The following is an 18,958-nucleotide window of genomic DNA, read 5'->3' as shown; positions in this document are numbered from 1 at the left end:
ACCCTGCTTTCTAGATATTGCAGTTGGCTATTGAAACATCCTTATCAGTAGACCGTTATAATATTTACGTTATTGCACAGATATACAGTTTTTATCAGTGCTTATGATTTTATGCTTTGCAAGTTTATTCATTTCATGTGCAGCATTTAAGTGTAAAGCACATTTGTTAGTATTTGCTGATTTTTGTCTGCTAGAGGTCACGAGTATTCGTAAATGTTGTTAAAATGACAGAATAAAGTAGGTATCCAGTTTTTCACTGTTGAAGCAAACCAGAAGACAGCAGTTAATCAACCATCGTCATGGGAACACTGACAGTAGCTGTAAACACATCTTCATCAGTCTTTGCTACAAAGCCCCAGAGAGACACTTTTATTTCCATCGTTTTTTGCCTTTTAGTCCTTAGCTAGTTTTTGGCAAAGACGAACAGGGCCCTTTAGTAGTAACACATTATTATTATTTTTTTTACTTTTTTCTCCCAGTTTGGAATGCCCAATTCCCAATGTGCTCTAAGTCCTCGTGGTGGCATAGTGACCTCAATCCGGGTTGCGAAGGACAAATCTCAGCTGTCTGAGACCGTCAATCCGCGCATCTTATCACGTGGCTTATTGAGCACATTACTGCGGAGACATAGCGCATGTGGATGCTTCACGCCATCCACCGCAGCATCCACGCACAACTCACCACGCGCCCCACCAAGAGCGAACCACATTATAGCGATCACGAGGAGGTTACCACGTGTGACTTTATCCTCCCTAGCAACCGGGCCAATTTGGTTGCTTAGGAGACCTGGCTGGAGTCACTCAGCACGCCCTGGGATTCAAACTAGCGAACTCCAGGGGTGGTCTTTACCACTGAGCTACCCAGGCCCCCCCAGTAGTAACACATTATTAAAATATGTTGGTGTACACGCTAATTTCATCCTCAGATTCCAAGGTTACATGAAATGTAAGCCGGGATGGCAAATATTGACTCTCTATTAGGGAACCAAGCCTTCATTCATTCATTTATATTGACCGAAAACACACAGCTTTATCATGAGTTAGAAACCAGGAAACATGGTGTTCCAAATCTCTTTCTTCAGTAGTAGATAATGTTTAAAGGGATAGTTCACCCAAAAATGAAAATTCAATCATTGTTTACTGAACCCTGTGTTGTTATAGCTGCATATGACTTTCTTTATCATAACACAAAGGGAGAAATTGTGAAGAAAATGATCATGCTTAGTGATGTCATACAATGGCAGTTTATGGTGACCACCCCTTAAAGCTTCAAAAGAACACAAAAGTATAATTCAGAAATCTAATAAATTATTCCATGAGACTCATGATTGTTATGAAAGCATACGATAAGATTTGATGAGAAACAAACTGAAATCTATTGTATTATTTAGTGAAACCGTTGACGCATGCACACACATTCATGATAGGGCATAATAGGGCTCGCGACATTGGGGTGTTCAAGCAAAAACTTGTTTTGTTTATATAAAAACAGGTGCTCCACAGCGATAGTGACAACAGAACACAACACAGCTGCACACAAAACAGAGAACAGAACTTACTAAACATGTCAGAAGAGTTTGTAGTCCAAGAATTGATGCATTTCTATGCCCAGCCTTATTTTATTGAACGGAGTACTCTGAAATCAAACAGAAACATAGAAGAGGCTACAGGCCTCCACAGTCACACTGTGTCTTAATCTGACAGCAAACAACATGCAATAAAAGGTATCTTTTCTATGGTAATCAGAGTTTTTGTACTAACCAGCCATGATGAGCGATGGTACATTCTATCGATTGCTTGTTTTCTATTTTCGGCATCACGCGGGTAACTCCGTCCACTGTGAACTGGCACCAGTCCAAAAACAACAAACTCTTCAGACATGTTTTGTAAGTTCTGTTCTCTGTTTTGTGTGCAGCTGTGTTGTGTTTTTTGTCACTATTGCTGTAGAGGATCTGTTTTTAGATAAACAAAACTAATTTTCGCTTGAACGCCCCAATGTTGTGAAGGGGCTGCGTGAACTGTGGCTCTCATGCCCTATCATGAATGCACACAGGAAAATAACGGTCAGTGAACATTTTCACTAAATAATACGTTAGATTTCAGTTTCTCATCAAATCTTATCTTATGCTTTCATAACAATCATGAGTCTCATGGAATAATTTATTAGACTTCTGAATTATACTTTTGTGTTCTTTTGAAGCTTGAAGAGGTGGCCACCATAAACTGCCACTGTATGACATCACTGGGCACAATTTTTTTTAACCTTTGTGTTAAGAAAAAGAAAGTCATATGGTTATAACAACACAGGGGTGAGTAAACAATGACTGGATTTTAATTTTTGGGTGAACCATTTTTGGGTGAACCATTTTTGGGTGAACCATTGGGTGAACCTTTAACCATTGCAAGGTCAGGACAGCTAGTAAATGAAACACTGCTGAGTGATTTTAGCCTACGTTATTGTGAGTCATACAAAATAAAACACACACAAAAGCTTTGTCTTGCCTTTTATTGCCTACATAGGCAGCTAACTTCTAAGGGGCCATTCCTAAGTCATAGTAATAGTACAAGGTGGCAAATTCAACAAGTACAAAAAAGTACCCTCAAAGTAAAAACTGTTGTACCATAGTAGTATCATGGACTTTCTTTTTGTAAGTACTGTATGTCGGACTCGCGGTATACATTAAAATACCATGGTATCGCCTTCATTCTAGCATTTCCACAGTACTTTTGTGTGAGGGGATTGGACTACAGGCAGTGTCAGAACAAATCAAAAGATCCGGCAGGCTTGTGTATGGTTATGTTGTTGTTTGTCAGGTAGCAGATGCTCTGTGTTTGTCTAGGGTTGAATGTGTATGTGACACTAAGTCGACCTCAGTTTGATCTCTGCTCAGTCACTCTGCAGAACAGCACAGTCAGTCACTCTGTCAGGGCAGGTTTACTCAGCACTTGATATTAGATATCAGTCAACATTCATTATGCTCAGTTCAGTCTTTCTGCACACACTGTGAGAACCATTTGTTCTTTGTTGAGCTACATAAGGGTTCTCCAATGATGTCAGGATGTAAAACACCTTTTTGGTTCTAATTGTAACTGCATATAATCTATTTGTCCATGCTCTGTCTGAGTATCTATTTACTTTCTGTCTAAGTGTTTCTAGTTCAGTTGGCAGGTGACTGCAGGCTGTTTCAGGGTACTGAAGCAGAAGACCGTTGGATCTTTTTCCGTCTGGACATGGGGCGGGTGAGGTGGGATTGGAGGTCGAGTGTTGATCTGATTTGGGACGAAGCCAGACAGCAGGATTAGTCGACTGTAGTTAGACTACGATTATCCAATCCTGAATGTACCATCGCTGTTGTACAACTCATCTCTTTTACTACTACTATTCTTTTCCCCTCCATTTCATGGGGAATAAAATATGTTGTCGCTCAGAGGTTGCTCTTTCATACCGCAGGAAATGTGATGGAGATCTCAGTTATGTTTAAGGACCAGCTTTTTGTCTCTCCAAAAATTCCTTTAGAGAAATAAAAATAGACACAAATGAGAAGATTTCTGACAGTTCAAATCAGTTCACAGATCTAAGTCACACTTCGATAACAACATATGAAAGCTAGAGTCATTTGCGCTCAAATGCTGCTCGAGCTTTTCTCAGAACTGACTTCACTTTCTGAGCCATTTTTGCTAAATTACTTTTAAGGAACTGGTGTCTTTGTGATTTTTAGTGGATGTTTGAAGTCAGTTCCCCTCAAGTTCACACAGGTGTTCTAAAGCGGCAGAGTAACCAATATGGTAGCCTATTTCAACCACATAAAACAATTGTGCTTTGGTAAGTCAAAACTATGAGATAAGTCAAAATGATGATGCTAAATCATAATTATGAGAAACTAACTCATAATTATGAGATGTTAAGTCATAATTTGGAGTTATATACACCTTTAATCTCATAATTTTGATTTATGTCAAACTTTATCTCATATTTTTTTACTTTATCTCAAAATTTTGACCTTTAAATCACATAATTATGACTTAGTATCTCATAATTTTGCCTTTAATCTCATAATTATTATTTAGAATCTCCTAATTTTGACTTTATCTAAACATTTTGACTTTTTGTCTCATAACTATTTCTTAGTACATTCTTAGTATCTCATAATTGTGACTATCTTATAATTTTGAGTTGGCATCTGATAATTATAACTTTTTATCTCATTATTAATTTTGTATCTCATAATTATGACTATCTCACAATTTTGACTTTGCATCTGATAATTATGACTTTTTGATCTCATAAATATGACTTTTTATTTAATAATTATGACTTAGTATCTCATAGTTGTGACTTTTTATCTCATAATTTTTACTTGGCATCTGATAATTGACTTATCCCATTATGACTATCTCATAACTATGACTTTATATCTCATAATTATGACTTTTTATCTCATAATTATGACTATTTATCTCATTATGACTATCTAAACTTTTTGACTTTTTGTCTCATAACTATTACTTAGTCACAGTTATGAGATACTAAGAATGTACTATCTCACAATTTTGACTTGGCATCTGATAATTATGACTTTTTATCTCATTATGACTTTTTGATCTCATAACTATGACTTTTTATCTCATAATTATGACTATCTCATAATTTTGACTTGGCATCTGATAATTGACTTATCTCATTATTAATTTTTTATCTCATAACTATGACTTTTTATGTAATAATTATGACTATCTCACAATTTTGACTTGGCATCTGATAATTATGACTTTTATCTCATTATGACTTTATCTCATAATTATGATTTAGTATCTCATTATTTTGTTTTAGTATCTCAAAATTTTGACTTTATCATAATTATGATTTAGTATCTCATAATTATGACTTTTTATCTCATAATTTTGCCTTTAATCTCATAATTATTATTTAGAATCTCCTAATTTTGACTTTATCTAAAAATGTTGACTGTCTCATAACTATTTCTTAGTACATTCTTAGTATCTCATAATTGTGACTATCTCATAATTTATTACTTTTTATCTAAACATTTTGACTTTTTCAAAAATGGTCCGACGAGCCCGATCCAAATCCGATACTGTGTGTTAGTCATGTTCGTTACTGTCAAGCTCAAAAAATGATATAAAAGAACCATAAAAACACAAAGTAGTTCATAAACTCAAGCATTTTATTCAAAGCCACTTGAAGATGTGCAATAGCTCTATGAATCACAAAAGGCTATGTTTAATAAGTAAATATAAAATGCATGCGCAGCTCCAGCGCGTCAGTGAATGGCGCTGCTCTGTTTACACAAACACTTGCGGCTATTTTTAGCCTTCACGCAGTGCACAATATATGAGCACTACTCACAAACAACATCTCAGATGTAGATGCTCAGTAGTTCGGTTCACTTATAATATGCATTTAGAATGGCACTGGAGGTGCTTTTTACCAGAATTTGAATAAGAAGTGAATTAAACTACTGTGAACTTGCCTACAAACAGACACACTTACAGGACTTCCTAGAGAGGAATGTCAAAATAAAAGGGTTTAAAAGTTAAAGGTGCATGATTGAGAAATATTACTATATATTACTATTATAATATATTATTATTATTATCATTTGTTTACAAATTATAATAATATTTAAGTTGAATGGGTTCCAAAAAATAACTGTGTGAATGAAAAGTGAGCTGAAGTGTTTCTTAATAAGCTATACATTTATATTGAAATAATGTGCAGTTAGAGGTTTGTGTTTCTTTACATATTAAAGAGTACTCCCAATTAGTTCCACACAATAATGGAAATATATTCTAAACTGATTATGCAAAAAAACAACACTGGTATCGGATCGGGATCGGTATCGGCTGATACTGAGATTTCTGATATCAGAATCGGATCGGAAGAGAAAAAGTGGTATCGGTGCATCCCTAGTATTTCACAATTTTGACTTGGCATCTCATAATTATGACTTTTGTATCTCATAATTGTGACTTTTGTATCTCATAATTATGATTTTATTATCTCATAATTATGACTTTATTATCTCATAATTGTGACTTTATTATCTCATAATTGTGACTTTTGTATCTCATAATTATGACTTTATTATCTCATAATTATGACTTTTGTATCTCATAATTGTGACTTTTGTATCTCATAATTGTGAATTTTGTATCTCATAATTGTGACTTTTGTATCTCATAATTATGACTTTTGTATCTCATAATTGTGACTTTTGTATCTCATAATTATGACTTTTGTATCTCATAATTGTGACTTTTGTATCTCATAATTGTGACTTTTGTATCTCATAATTATGACTTTATTATCTCATAATTGTGACTTTTGTATCTCATAATTGTGACTTTTGTATCTCATAATTATGACTTTATTATCTCATAATTGTGACTTTTGTATCTCATAATTGTGACTTTTGTATCTCATAATTATGACTTTATTATCTCATAATTATGACTTTTGTATCTCATAATTGTGACTTTATTATCTCATAATTGTGAATTTTGTATCTCATAATTGTGACTTTTGTATCTCATAATTATGACTTTTGTATCTCATAATTGTGACTTTTGTATCTCATAATTGTGACTTTATTATCTCATAATTGTGACTTTTGTATCTCATAATTATGACTTTATTATCTCATAATTGTGACTTTTGTATCTCATAATTGTGACTTTTGTATCTCATAATTGTGACTTTTGTATCTCATAATTATGACTTTATTATCTCATAATTGTGACTTTTGTATCTCATAATTGTGACTTTTGTATCTCATAATTATGACTTTTGTATCTCATAATTGTGACTTTTGTATCTCATAATTATGACTTTATTATCTCATAATTATGACTTTATTATCTCATAATTATGACTTTTGTATCTCATAATTGTGACTTTTGTATCTCATAATTATGACTTTATTATCTCATAATTATGACTTTATTATCTCATAATTGTGACTTTATTATCTCATAATTGTGACTTTTGTATCTCATAATTGTGACTCTATTATCTCATAATTATGACTTTATTATCTCATAATTATGACTTTTGTATCTCATAATTGTGACTTTTGTATCTCATAATTATGACTTTATTATCTCATAATTATGACTTTTGTATCTCATAATTATGACTTTATTATCTCATAATTGTGACTTTATTATCTCATAATTGTGACTTTTGTATCTCATAATTGTGACTTTATTATCTCATAATTATGACTTTTGTATCTCATAATTGTGACTTTTGTATCTCATAATTATGACTTTATTATCTCATAATTATGACTTTATTATCTCATAATTGTGACTTTATTATCTCATAATTGTGACTTTTGTATCTCATAATTGTGACTCTATTATCTCATAATTATGACTTTTGTATCTCATAATTGTGACTTTTGTATCTCATAATTGTGACTCTATTATCTCATAATTATGACTCTATTATCTCATAATTATGACTTTATTATCTCATAATTATGACTTTATTATCTCATAATTGTGACTTTTGTATCTCATAATTGTGACTCTATTATCTCATAATTATGACTTTATTATCTCATAATTATGACTTTTGTATCTCATAATTATGACTTTATTATCTCATAATTATGACTTTTGTATCTCATAATTGTGACTTTTGTATCTCATAATTATGACTTTATTATCTCATAATTGTGACTTTTGTATCTCATAATTATGACTTTATTATCTCATAATTATGACTTTTGTATCTCATAATTATGACTTTATTATCTCATAATTGTGACTTTATTATCTCATAATTGTGACTTTTGTATCTCATAATTGTGACTTTATTATCTCATAATTATGACTTTTGTATCTCATAATTGTGACTTTTGTATCTCATAATTGTGACTCTATTATCTCATAATTATGACTTTATTATCTCATAATTATGACTTTTGTATCTCATAATTGTGACTTTTGTATCTCATAATTATGACTTTATTATCTCATAATTGTGACTTTTGTATCTCATAATTATGACTTTATTATCTCATAATTATGACTTTTGTATCTCATAATTATGACTTTTGTATCTCATAATTGACTTGTATCTCATAATTGTGATTTTATTATCTCATAATTGTGACTTTTGTATCTCATAATTATGACTTTTGTATCTCATAATTGTGACTTTTGTATCTCATAATTATGACTTTATTATCTCATAATTGTGACTTTTGTATCTCATAATTATGACTATTATCTCATAATTATGACTATTATCTCATAATTGTGACTTTATTATCTCATAATTATGACTTTTGTATCTCATAATTATGACTTTATTATCTCATAATTGTGACTTTATTATCTCATAATTATGATTTTATTATCTCATAATTGTGACTTTTGTATCTCATAATTATGACTTTTGTATCTCATAATTATGACTATTATCTCATAATTGTGACTTTATTATCTCATAATTATGACTATTATCTCATAATTGTGACTTTTGTATCTCATAATTGTGACTTTTGTATCTCATAATTATGACTTTATTATCTCATAATTGTGACTTTTGTATCTCATAATTATGACTTTTGTATCTCATAATTATGACTATTATCTCATAATTATGACTATTATCTCATAATTGTGACTTTTGTATCTCATAATTGTGACTTTTGTATCTCATAATTGTGACTTTTGTATCTCATAATTATGATTTTATTATCTCATAATTGTGACTTTTGTATCTCATAATTATGATTTTATTATCTCATAATTGTGACTTTTGTATCTCATAATTATGATTTTATTATCTCATAATTGTGACTTTTGTATCTCATAATTGTGACTTTTGTATCTCATAATTATGATTTTATTATCTCATAATTGTGACTTTTGTATCTCATAATTGTGACTTTTGTATCTCATAATTGTGACTTTTGTATCTCATAATTATGACTTTATTATCTCATAATTGTGACTTTTGTATCTCATAATTATGACTTTATTATCTCATAATTGTGACTTTTGTATCTCATAATTATGACTTTATTATCTCATAATTGTGACTTTTGTATCTCATAATTATGACTTTTGTATCTCATAATTGTGACTTTTGTATCTCATAATTATGACTTTATTATCTCATAATTGTGACTTTTGTATCTCATAATTATGACTTTATTATCTCATAATTGTGACTTTTGTATCTCATAATTATGATTTTATTATCTCATAATTGTGACTTTTGTATCTCATAATTATGACTTTTGTATCTCATAATTGTGACTTTTATATCTCATAATTATGGCTATTATCTCATAATTATGACTATTATCTCATAATTGTGACTTTATTATCTCATAATTGTGACTTTTGTATCTCATAATTGTGACTTTTGTGTCTCATAATTATGACTTTATTATCTCATAATTGTGACTTTTGTATCTCATAATTATGACTTTTGTATCTCATAATTGTGACTTTTGTATCTCATAATTGTGACTTTTGTATCTCATAATTATGACTTTATTATCTCATAATTGTGACTTTTGTATCTCATAATTATGACTTTATTATCTCATAATTGTGACTTTTGCATCTCATAATTATGACTTTATTATCTCATAATTGTGACTTTTGTATCTCATAATTATGACTTTATTATCTCATAATTGTGACTTGTATCTCATAATTATGACTATTATCTCATAATTGTGACTTTTGTATCTCATAATTATGACTTTATTATCTCATAATTGTGACTTTTGTATCTCATAATTATGACTTTTTCTCAATTATGACTTTTGATCACATAATTGTGATTTAGTATCTCATAATTATGACTTTTGATCTAAACATTTTGACTTTGTCTCATAACTATTTCTTAGTACATTCTAAGTATTTAATAACTGTGACTGTCTTTTGATGGCATCTGATAATTATAACTTTTTATCTCATTATGACTTTTTATCTCAAAATTACCTAGTATCTCATAATTTAGTTTTTTATCTAAAAATGTAGACTTTTTGTCTCATAACTATTACTTAGTACATTCTTAGTATTTCATAATTGTCATAATTTGTGATCTCATAATTATGATTTAGTGTCTCATAATTATGACTTTTTATCTCATAATTATTTCTTAGTATCTCATAATTTAGATTTTTTATCTAAACATTTTGACTTTTTGTCTCATAACTATTTCTTAGTACATTCTTAGTATCTCACAATTGTGACTTGGCATCTGATGATTATGACTTTTATATCTCATAACTCATAATTTTTACTTTTTAATCTCATAGTTATGATTTAGCATCTCATAATTTTGATTTAGTATCTCATAATTGTGACTATCTCATAATTTTGAGTTGGCATCTGATAATTATGACTTTGTATCTCATAATTATTACTTTTTATCTCATAATCATGACTCTGTATCACATAATTATGACTTTGTATCTCATAATTTTGAATGACCAAAGCATGATTTATTTTTTGTATGTGGCAGAAATGGGCTTCAATAAACCACAAGTAAAGTTCAACACATTAACTATCAACATACGTATCCACTAACATTTGACAACCACAAAGTGTAAAAATGTATTAATTCTGGACAGTACATCAATTGTTTTAGTCAAGTCATTTTTATTTGTATAGCGCTTTTCACAACACACATCGTTTCAAAGCAGCTTTACAGAAGATCATGCATTAACAAAAAATTCAACTGTAATATCTATAATGTCTTGAGTCATCATTGTGTAGTTTGATAAAATACGGTTGTGAACTGTGTTTAAAAATAAGTAATTAAATCATAATTGTATTTATAACCCCAGTGAGCAAGCTGAAGGCGACTGTGGCAAGGAACACAAAACTCCATAAGATGTTGGTTAATGGAGAAAAATAACCTTGGGAGAAACCAGACTCACTGTGGGGGCCAGTTCCCCTCTGGCTAACATGAATATAATGCCAATAATACTTATGTATAGTGCAAGTCATGGTTTAAAATTAGTAAACTAAGTAAGTGTTAAGGGTCCGTGTTTAAACAAAGATTTTGTATGAACTTTAAGATCAATGACTAAAGTTTTACAAATCCATCCTGGATTAACTGCAGAAGTTCATATTGATGCATTGTCCTTTGTTAGTTGTCTGATGAAGGGTTTTGTTGGCAATTAATTGATAGTCTATGTATTCCATTTCAAGAGGGTAGTCCATCAATAGACAGAGGTGATGTAGGCAGAGATCAGTGAGGTGCATCGCAGTTCAACCAGCAGGTAATTTCTGTGAGGTCCATCCTAAGTCCAAGGTTCAGGCAGTGGCATATTAAGTATCCCATGTCTTATGGTTGGAGTTGGAATCAGTTCATCCTCTGAAGTCCATCGTAATTTAAAACCTTAGAAACTTTTTTTGTGTGTGAACTTTTTTGCTAGAAAAGTGTGTTTGTGCTATATTCCTTTAAGAAAGAAAAAAGCCCCTCGGTTTGATATTTTGCTAACTGGCTTAAGTGTCCAAATACTTTTGGGGGCCTCTTTACAGTATGATTTTTTTCATAGAGCTATAAAATGAATGTGGATAGCATAGCTCAAATAATTTAGTCTTGGAAGTATTTGATGAGAAATGTTTGAGGTCAAACTGAAATCTCTGACTCTGATCGCAGACTCTGGTATTGCGTGCTTGGGAGAGAAAGTAAACAGAATTGAGAAAGGGAGATAATTATTTTGAGAGTGTTTTGTGGACTAATGCATTAGTGTGTTTGTGTAACTTGATCTGTTTGTGTCAGTTTTTGTTGTGTGTTAACAGTATATCCTTCCATATATTCCCCCTTGTCTGTGACTGTGCGTTGCTCTGTAAAACAGCTTTTTGTTTGTGTTTTTACCTGATTTGAGGTATCATTAATGTCTGTAGCACAATCTGCTTTGTACCCTACTTCTGAGCAATTGAAATAGTGATGCTTGCCTTTAGCCAAGAATATTTGCCATTTATTTTTCTGTACATTTCATTGGATGTTTGATTGATGTTTATGTGGCAACTAGTGCCGATGACTTCATTGGATGAGGTCTGAATGTAAATTGTAACCATATGGCAAACTCAACCAAACCCACATTAAAATTACATCATTTCATCATGTCATCTCCTGCTATGTTTTGGTGTTGTATCTAGGCTCTTTTACATTCCCACTGTGCTGATGTGTAACAGTTCAGTAAAATTCTCAGCACAGGAAATGATTGAAAGGTTTCAAGCTCCCTCCCCTCTCATATGAAGATGCCCCTCTCACACTTTCCATCTGTCTGACCATAAATGATTCAAGCTAACACCGCCATCAGCAGCAGCTATTTAAGTTCAGTATATGACTCAAGATAGACCAGCAGAAAGCAGGACACTGTTTAACCTCTTTTACACTTGACTCAAGTAAGGGATAACTCTCACCCCAAACATATGCCATTGGTTGAGCCAGTGTCGCTGTGTCAGAACGACACAAAAAAAAAAACCACCTTTTAATAGTGTTACAGAGTCACAGTGTTTACACTTTAGAAGGGAATTAACTTATAGCTTATACTGTAGCTTACTTATTGTCTCTGCATATTAAGCTGGGAAAGGAGAAAGTATTTTACCTTTTATTTTACCTGTCATTCACATAATAACAACGCTTGACATGCTCTGGATAATTGATGATGTGATCGAGAGGGATCCTTTAAATTTTTAATTCGACATTATTTTTCTAAAGCTCTTTTGTGCCACTGTGAAGCTACTGAAATAAAGATGTTTTTCAGATCGTTGACACACATTTTGTTAACTGATTGGACACCTCTTTTACTTCTTTTGTCTGTCAGACTGCTCTGCGGAGACGAGGCGGCAGAGAAGCCTTCAAAGATAAGAAGTCTTTATCTCAGGTGAGTACAAACAAGCACAGATCAATGCACAGGCCTTGTTCTTTGATGACAAAATCTGCTACTTGTTCTTTGCACCAGAATGTGTAATCTAGAGCAGATGCTTTGTACTAGTTCAGTTGTTATGTATTATGTATGAGAAAATCATCAATATCATCGCATAGCATCTCAAATGTTGCTCTGGTTATTCTGAAATGCCAAAGCCTATCATCAAAATGATTGGCTACTATTACCTCCCAGAACTGCCTGACACGCTTTCGCTGTTTTTTCTTCACGCTCTAAACCAGACGTAGTTTATCACACTTAATAAAAGAGCCACAGTGGCTTCAACTTCCATTTTCATTTTTGTTTTGCACTAATTTCCTCAGAAGTTACGATTTTGTTCTCTTAAACACATGAGGTGGAAACGCTGCTTTATCTGCAAATTGTTTTTTTAAAATTCAGATTTTTCCGCATAAATTAAATTTGCAACTTGGATGGAAACATATGGTGCATTCAAGTCATGTCAGAGTGATCATATTTACAAGTTAAGTGCCCATGAACGGCCGCCACAAAGTCGTAATTATGAGTGGAAAACTTAGGATTTTCTTTGGCCCTGACTTTCCGAGTTGGGGGCGTTTCGATTTTGACTTTTCAGTTTAGTTAGCATGCATTTTTTGTAGTGTTAATGAAGAATGATGATAAAACTTGCCAGAAAATAAGACTTATTTTGCTTGTTTGTGCAGCAGTAAGCGTTTGCAACAAAACTACATTTCCCATCATTATATGTGGCTGCACTAGAATGATAAAATGGATAGATAAAGCATTATTTACACACCTAATGTGTGGCTTTGCTCTTTTGTTGCATTGGTATTAAAAAAGCTTCCTGCCTTTGCTAGTAAGTAAAAAAGAGAGAGAAAGAAATATGAAATTGCAAAACCGTTCTTTTCGACTAAAATCACTTGAACGCACATCTCATCGTATTTACAATTTCTGAACTCAGAATTACAAACTTCCAAAGAGGACTTAAATGCACCAATAAATAGTGACCAGTGGCTTTCAAGCTCCGGAGAGAACAAAAACCATAAAAGTGGTTAATGTGCTCTCAAAATCACTTTCACACTCAAAGATGTTATGTGAAAATGTTGTCCAAATGGCAATGAAAGACGGAAATTGGTATTTTTATTTTATTTTTATTTATTTTTTTGACATTTTGACCATCTTAGCATCTTAGTTTTTCCTTGCCACTGTCACATTTGACTTGCTTGCTGGGGGTTTGCAAGGCACTGTTCTTTGTAGAGCTGCTTTGGTTAAAATGTATGTGAAATATGCAAATAAACTGAAATTGAATGACAGATAAACTTTCTAGCTAGTTGTTTTATACTGTACATAAACCTTCTTTTTTTATTTCTTTTTAAGGAGGACAGTGCAGACTTGCGCTGTCAGCTACAGTTTGCCAAGGAGGAATCGGCCCTTATGCGGAAAAAAATGGCAAAACTAGGCCGCGAGAAAGATGAACTGGAACAGGAGGTGCAGAAGTATAAATCAGTATATGGGGACGTGGACAGCCCTTTGCCCCTGGCAGAGGTGACGGGTGGAGGCCCACACACCACCCGGGAGGCCGAGTTACGTTTACGGCTAAAACTGGTGGAGGAGGAGGCAAACATCCTGGGGCGGAAGATTGTAGAGTTGGAGGTGGAAAACCGTGGTCTCAGGGCAGAAAACGAGGACCTACGTTGCCAATACGAGAGGGACTGTTTCGGCCGTGAACCCTTTTCCAGTGTCCCTACCTCACCATACGGTGGCGATGTGCTGGAATCTGTGAGTGAACTACGGCGCCACTTGCAATTTGTGGAAGAGGAGGCGGAGCTTTTGCGGCGCTCCATCTCTGAGATTGAGGACCACAACAAGCTGTTGACGACTGAGCTCAACCGCTTCAAATTCGGGCCCAGCAGCCAGGGCGACAGGGAGTCAGAAGGGGCTGAGGGTGGAAGTGTTGGGTCACTGAAACCTGGGAACGGTAGTGGAGGAGGTAATGGCGTCTCAGGAGGAGGGGGCGCCCTACAGGAGGAACTAAAAGCTGCAAGACTCCAGGTTAATGAGTTGAGTGGGAAAGTGATGAAGTTGCAGTACGAGAACCGGGTGCTAATCTCAAATATGCAGCGTTGCGACCTAGCGGCACACCTGGGCATGCGGACCAATAGTCCACGTGATAGCGATGTAGACAGTGACACCGGGAGAAGGGAACCAGATGAAGAGGAGACAGCGAGGCTTCTATTGCTCCATCCCAAACGGGAAGGACCTGTTGGTGGTGAAAGCGACTCTGATGACTTGTTTGAGAAGACGGCTACATCTGGATTTGCCAGTGGCGAGAAACCTTCGGATGTTGGTGACCTGGGAGCAGCCGAGTTGGACCAACGTAGACGAGAAGACCGGGAGGCACTTAACCATGTCAGGCGTGAAGCAGAGCGCCTTGGAAAAACTGTCGAAAGGCTCATCACTGATACGGACAGTCTGATCCGGGAAGGTCGTCTGGTTGTCTTGGGAGGGGACCTTCTTGTGGAGGGTTCAGAGTTTAGGGGTGACGGGGACTGCGCTGAATCTAAACCCGACTCTCAGGTGCTGGATTCCATCAACTCCCGCATGAGGGCTTTCAGGACGGAACTCCAGCTTTTCATGAATAAAGTGGACCACCTTGGGGAGGGCTCACGGGACCGTGCAGATGACCTCTCCCCCATGCCTAATCTCACCGAATCCAGCAGCTTTCTGTCCACAGTTACATCCATGTCAAGGGATTCGCCCATCGGAACACTTGGAAGAGATCTGGTGACGGACTATCAGGTAGGTTCCATGTAACTCAATCTTCCATCTTTGTTTTCAGTTTCTCATCAGTGTTTGCCATCACATGCGATCACGTGACATGCCAACTTCCTTTTTCCTTTCTGCTTCCTTATTTAAAAACCCTTTTGAGAATTCATATGACTTTATAGTTATTCTGCGCATCTTGATGTACCATACCCATTAGCCTTGAAAACCTGAGAGTCCTAAATGCGCCACAGAAGAAGCTATTAAAATAACACTGGCTGGCATGACTCATCATACCATATCAAGTTAAAAGAAAAGTTTGTAAGTCAAGCTTTGTTCTGGATGTGCCACTGGAGTGTAGTAATTAGAGGTAAACATAAGACCTTTGTAGGTACAGTGTGATTTCAGCATTTTAGCAAACTATGACCATCGTCTGTTTGAAATGTTGGACAGGCACTCTGTTGGAGCCATTATTTTGGGAGGATAAGAAAACTTAGATACTTAGAGGAGATGTTTAGCTGTAGCCATAGAATTTGACTAGTAACATTTGCCTGGGAAATAGGTAGTATTTCTCAGTTATCTATGATTTGCATCAATATCTATGTCAAATAATAATGGGAGTTTTCTGTGCATAGTTCAGGCCAAAAAATACTCTGTGCAAGTATGTGAATGCAGATGCTTCTAGCTACGCAAGCTCGATTTCATGAGTTGTTGCATTCCAAAATGTGTCACACTGCAATTCCTAACCCATGTATGCATTGCATTCGCAGTGTTGCAACAAGGGGTGCTATAGCGGACATTAGTGTGGGCTGTCTACTACTTTGCATGGTGGAACAAAAGTTTGAAGAGAATATTTCTGAGCATGGAAGTTAAAGTCAATATGTCTATAGCAACTTACCAGAATAATAACACATCTTTTGAAGGTAACTCTATTGCCCCCTTGAGCACTGAGGTTTTTTACCGCCATAGTAACGCAAGAGCGCACGTTAAGCATGTTCAACTGGACTGGTCTTTGCTGATGCATTGGCAAAGAGATCTCATCTGTGTACGCGTACTTGCATGAAGTATATTTCTGGCCTTTCAATCAGAGCACATTTCTAGTGTGAAAAATGAACCACAAGCGATTTCAACCGCAACTTTTTGTATTTCCTTGTGTCATTATTGGATTAGACAGGCAAGACGTAAAATATTTTTACACAAAATTGGATTAAAAATGTACAATAACTACAATGGTCAATGAAACATTTATGGTAGCGTATTGCATTCTTCACATAACATTTTTTAAAACAGTACGTAGTACTCTAGTATTCCATTCTGAACATTGCTTATTTCTCTACTTCTTGCTTTTAAGCAATGTTTTTAAAAGCGTTTTAGTCCTGATTTCGGTTTCTGGGGTTACCAAATACTTTGTAAGATCTTTTCACAACATGTACAGAAAATAAATTTACATTTTCAGTGTCTTGAAAAACACACACCTGCCCCAAGCACCACCCAGCTCAGCCAAGATGCCCTTACCTTTACCTTCCTATTGAAGATAAACACCCTCAGTGCTGCTCATAAACACATGCACCTTTGTCTGCCCCATTCCAATACCCACAGCCCTCATGTCTTACTCTTCACTCACCTTTGGCTGCTTGCTGAACTGCTGCTGGGGCCGGAGGGGCGGAAAAATAGTGGTATTTCCAGCATTGCTTCACAGGGTTACAAGACTATGTGTCCCATTTTGATAAATGTGGCATGACCTACTAACAGTATGCATTATTTGAAATGGCAGTAAAATGTGTTTGTCATCACTTTGAGGTGCCCCCAAGCAGATCTTAAGGATTTTTATTTACACAGTTAATACTAATGCAACATATGTGGATAATGCAGCCATTATAAGATATGGAAAATATATAGCACTTACTGTGCATTTTTGTTTCGAAATAACCTCCAAAGGTGACATTTGGCCTGCATTAATGATCAGCATTAACTGAACATACTATGTATGCATTGAATGTACTGTATATGTCTGTATATTATGTGGTTGATGTTCCTCAAGAATGCAGCTGAATTGCCAGTATCTTTCTTTAAATTAATGATTTTTATGTGTTTATATGTGTGATTTATGCTAAACAATTTTGCAAAGCTGCCTTCCATAGAACTGCTTGTAGCTTGCTTCCTGCTTTGTGCTTTAAAACTGCTTTATGATAACATGAGTCAACTTTCCAACAAATAACCTAAAGTTTACCATTATTTAAAGGTAATGTGTGTAATTTCTGCTCCTCTAGTGGCACCAAATGGAATTGCAATAATTATTTTTTTCGGTATGTTAACTTCTGCCTCAACCAATGGCATGATTTTTAACAACCCTTTCTTGACTCATTATTTGATTGGAATGGCAAATGTTAAGACTTTTTTTTTTTTACACAAAATTGGGGATAAAATGCATAATAACCACTTTAATTTCCAAGATGACAACTGAACTGCATCTAATAACTGAATTGAAAATGCAACGTGATGAGGTCATGTGACAACAATGTAGCATACTACTGTTTGAAACGTTTGGCGTGGAATAATGCCTTCTGTTTCACTTATTATTTTTTATTTTTAAAGTATTCCAGACATTGACAGTCATTATTTTTGCAATTCTATTTGCTGCAAGTTGTGCCGAAAATGCACACATAAGCATCTAAAATCTGAAAATCTGAACAACATTATTCGATATTTTACATTTAAATTGAATAGTCCAATATTCAGAAAATCTACTGAGGGAATTTGTTGCTAAAAAGATTTCGCCAAGAGTCTGTGTCAGAATTCAAACGTTTGCTGAAGCATCGCCCCTACTGCCTTATGATTGGGTGATTAGCTCATTTGGCTCATGTTCATTGGTGGAATCCATTGGATAAGCTGGGCGGTTCTTTGCTTTTGTGACATCCGACCACTATCACAACAACACTTTACATCGAGCATGAAGTCACGGCCTGTTCATCTCACATCTATTAACCGTTCAATGAAGATAACAGAACACTCATATTGTTTTAAGAGCTACAGATGGCCGCTAGGCTGCTTACATTGCATGGCTGAGCTACGCTAAAGTAGCATGGCATTGTCGAAACAAGTCCAACCCCCACCCCCCCTTCAAAATACTATCCTAGCCTTGTCCTGTTGTAGCTGATCTGATCTGGATATGATCATTCATTCCATTCCATAAAAAATACATCAGTTCCAATAACATTGTGTTATATGATGCATTTGACATATATTGATAGATGCTACCATAACATAGTATCTTTCTGT

General features: G+C 34.5%; 1 protein-coding gene across 8 annotated transcripts in view; it reads left to right on the top strand.

Moving 5' to 3' along the window:
• The window catches only part of LOC127442512 (microtubule cross-linking factor 1), an 80,923-nt gene that overhangs the window by 30,455 nt on the left and 31,510 nt on the right, over nt 1–18,958 (top strand). For all 8 annotated transcript variants that reach the window (XR_007897490.1, XM_051700613.1, XM_051700612.1 and 5 more), the window contains exons 4-5: nt 12,839–12,898; nt 14,294–15,715. Coding sequence is in view for 7 of the 8 variants with exons in the window: in XM_051700613.1 (XP_051556573.1) it covers nt 12,839–12,898; nt 14,294–15,715 (1,482 nt within the window). In the remaining variant the exon portion in view is untranslated. The remainder of the gene's footprint in view (nt 1–12,838; nt 12,899–14,293; nt 15,716–18,958) is intronic.

The sequence above is a fragment of the Myxocyprinus asiaticus genome, chromosome 6, assembly GCF_019703515.2.
Source record: "Myxocyprinus asiaticus isolate MX2 ecotype Aquarium Trade chromosome 6, UBuf_Myxa_2, whole genome shotgun sequence".
NCBI lineage: Eukaryota > Metazoa > Chordata > Actinopteri > Cypriniformes > Catostomidae > Myxocyprinus > Myxocyprinus asiaticus.
The sequence above is the reverse complement of the archived record's forward strand: the minus strand, read 5'-3'. Positions and strand labels throughout refer to the sequence as shown.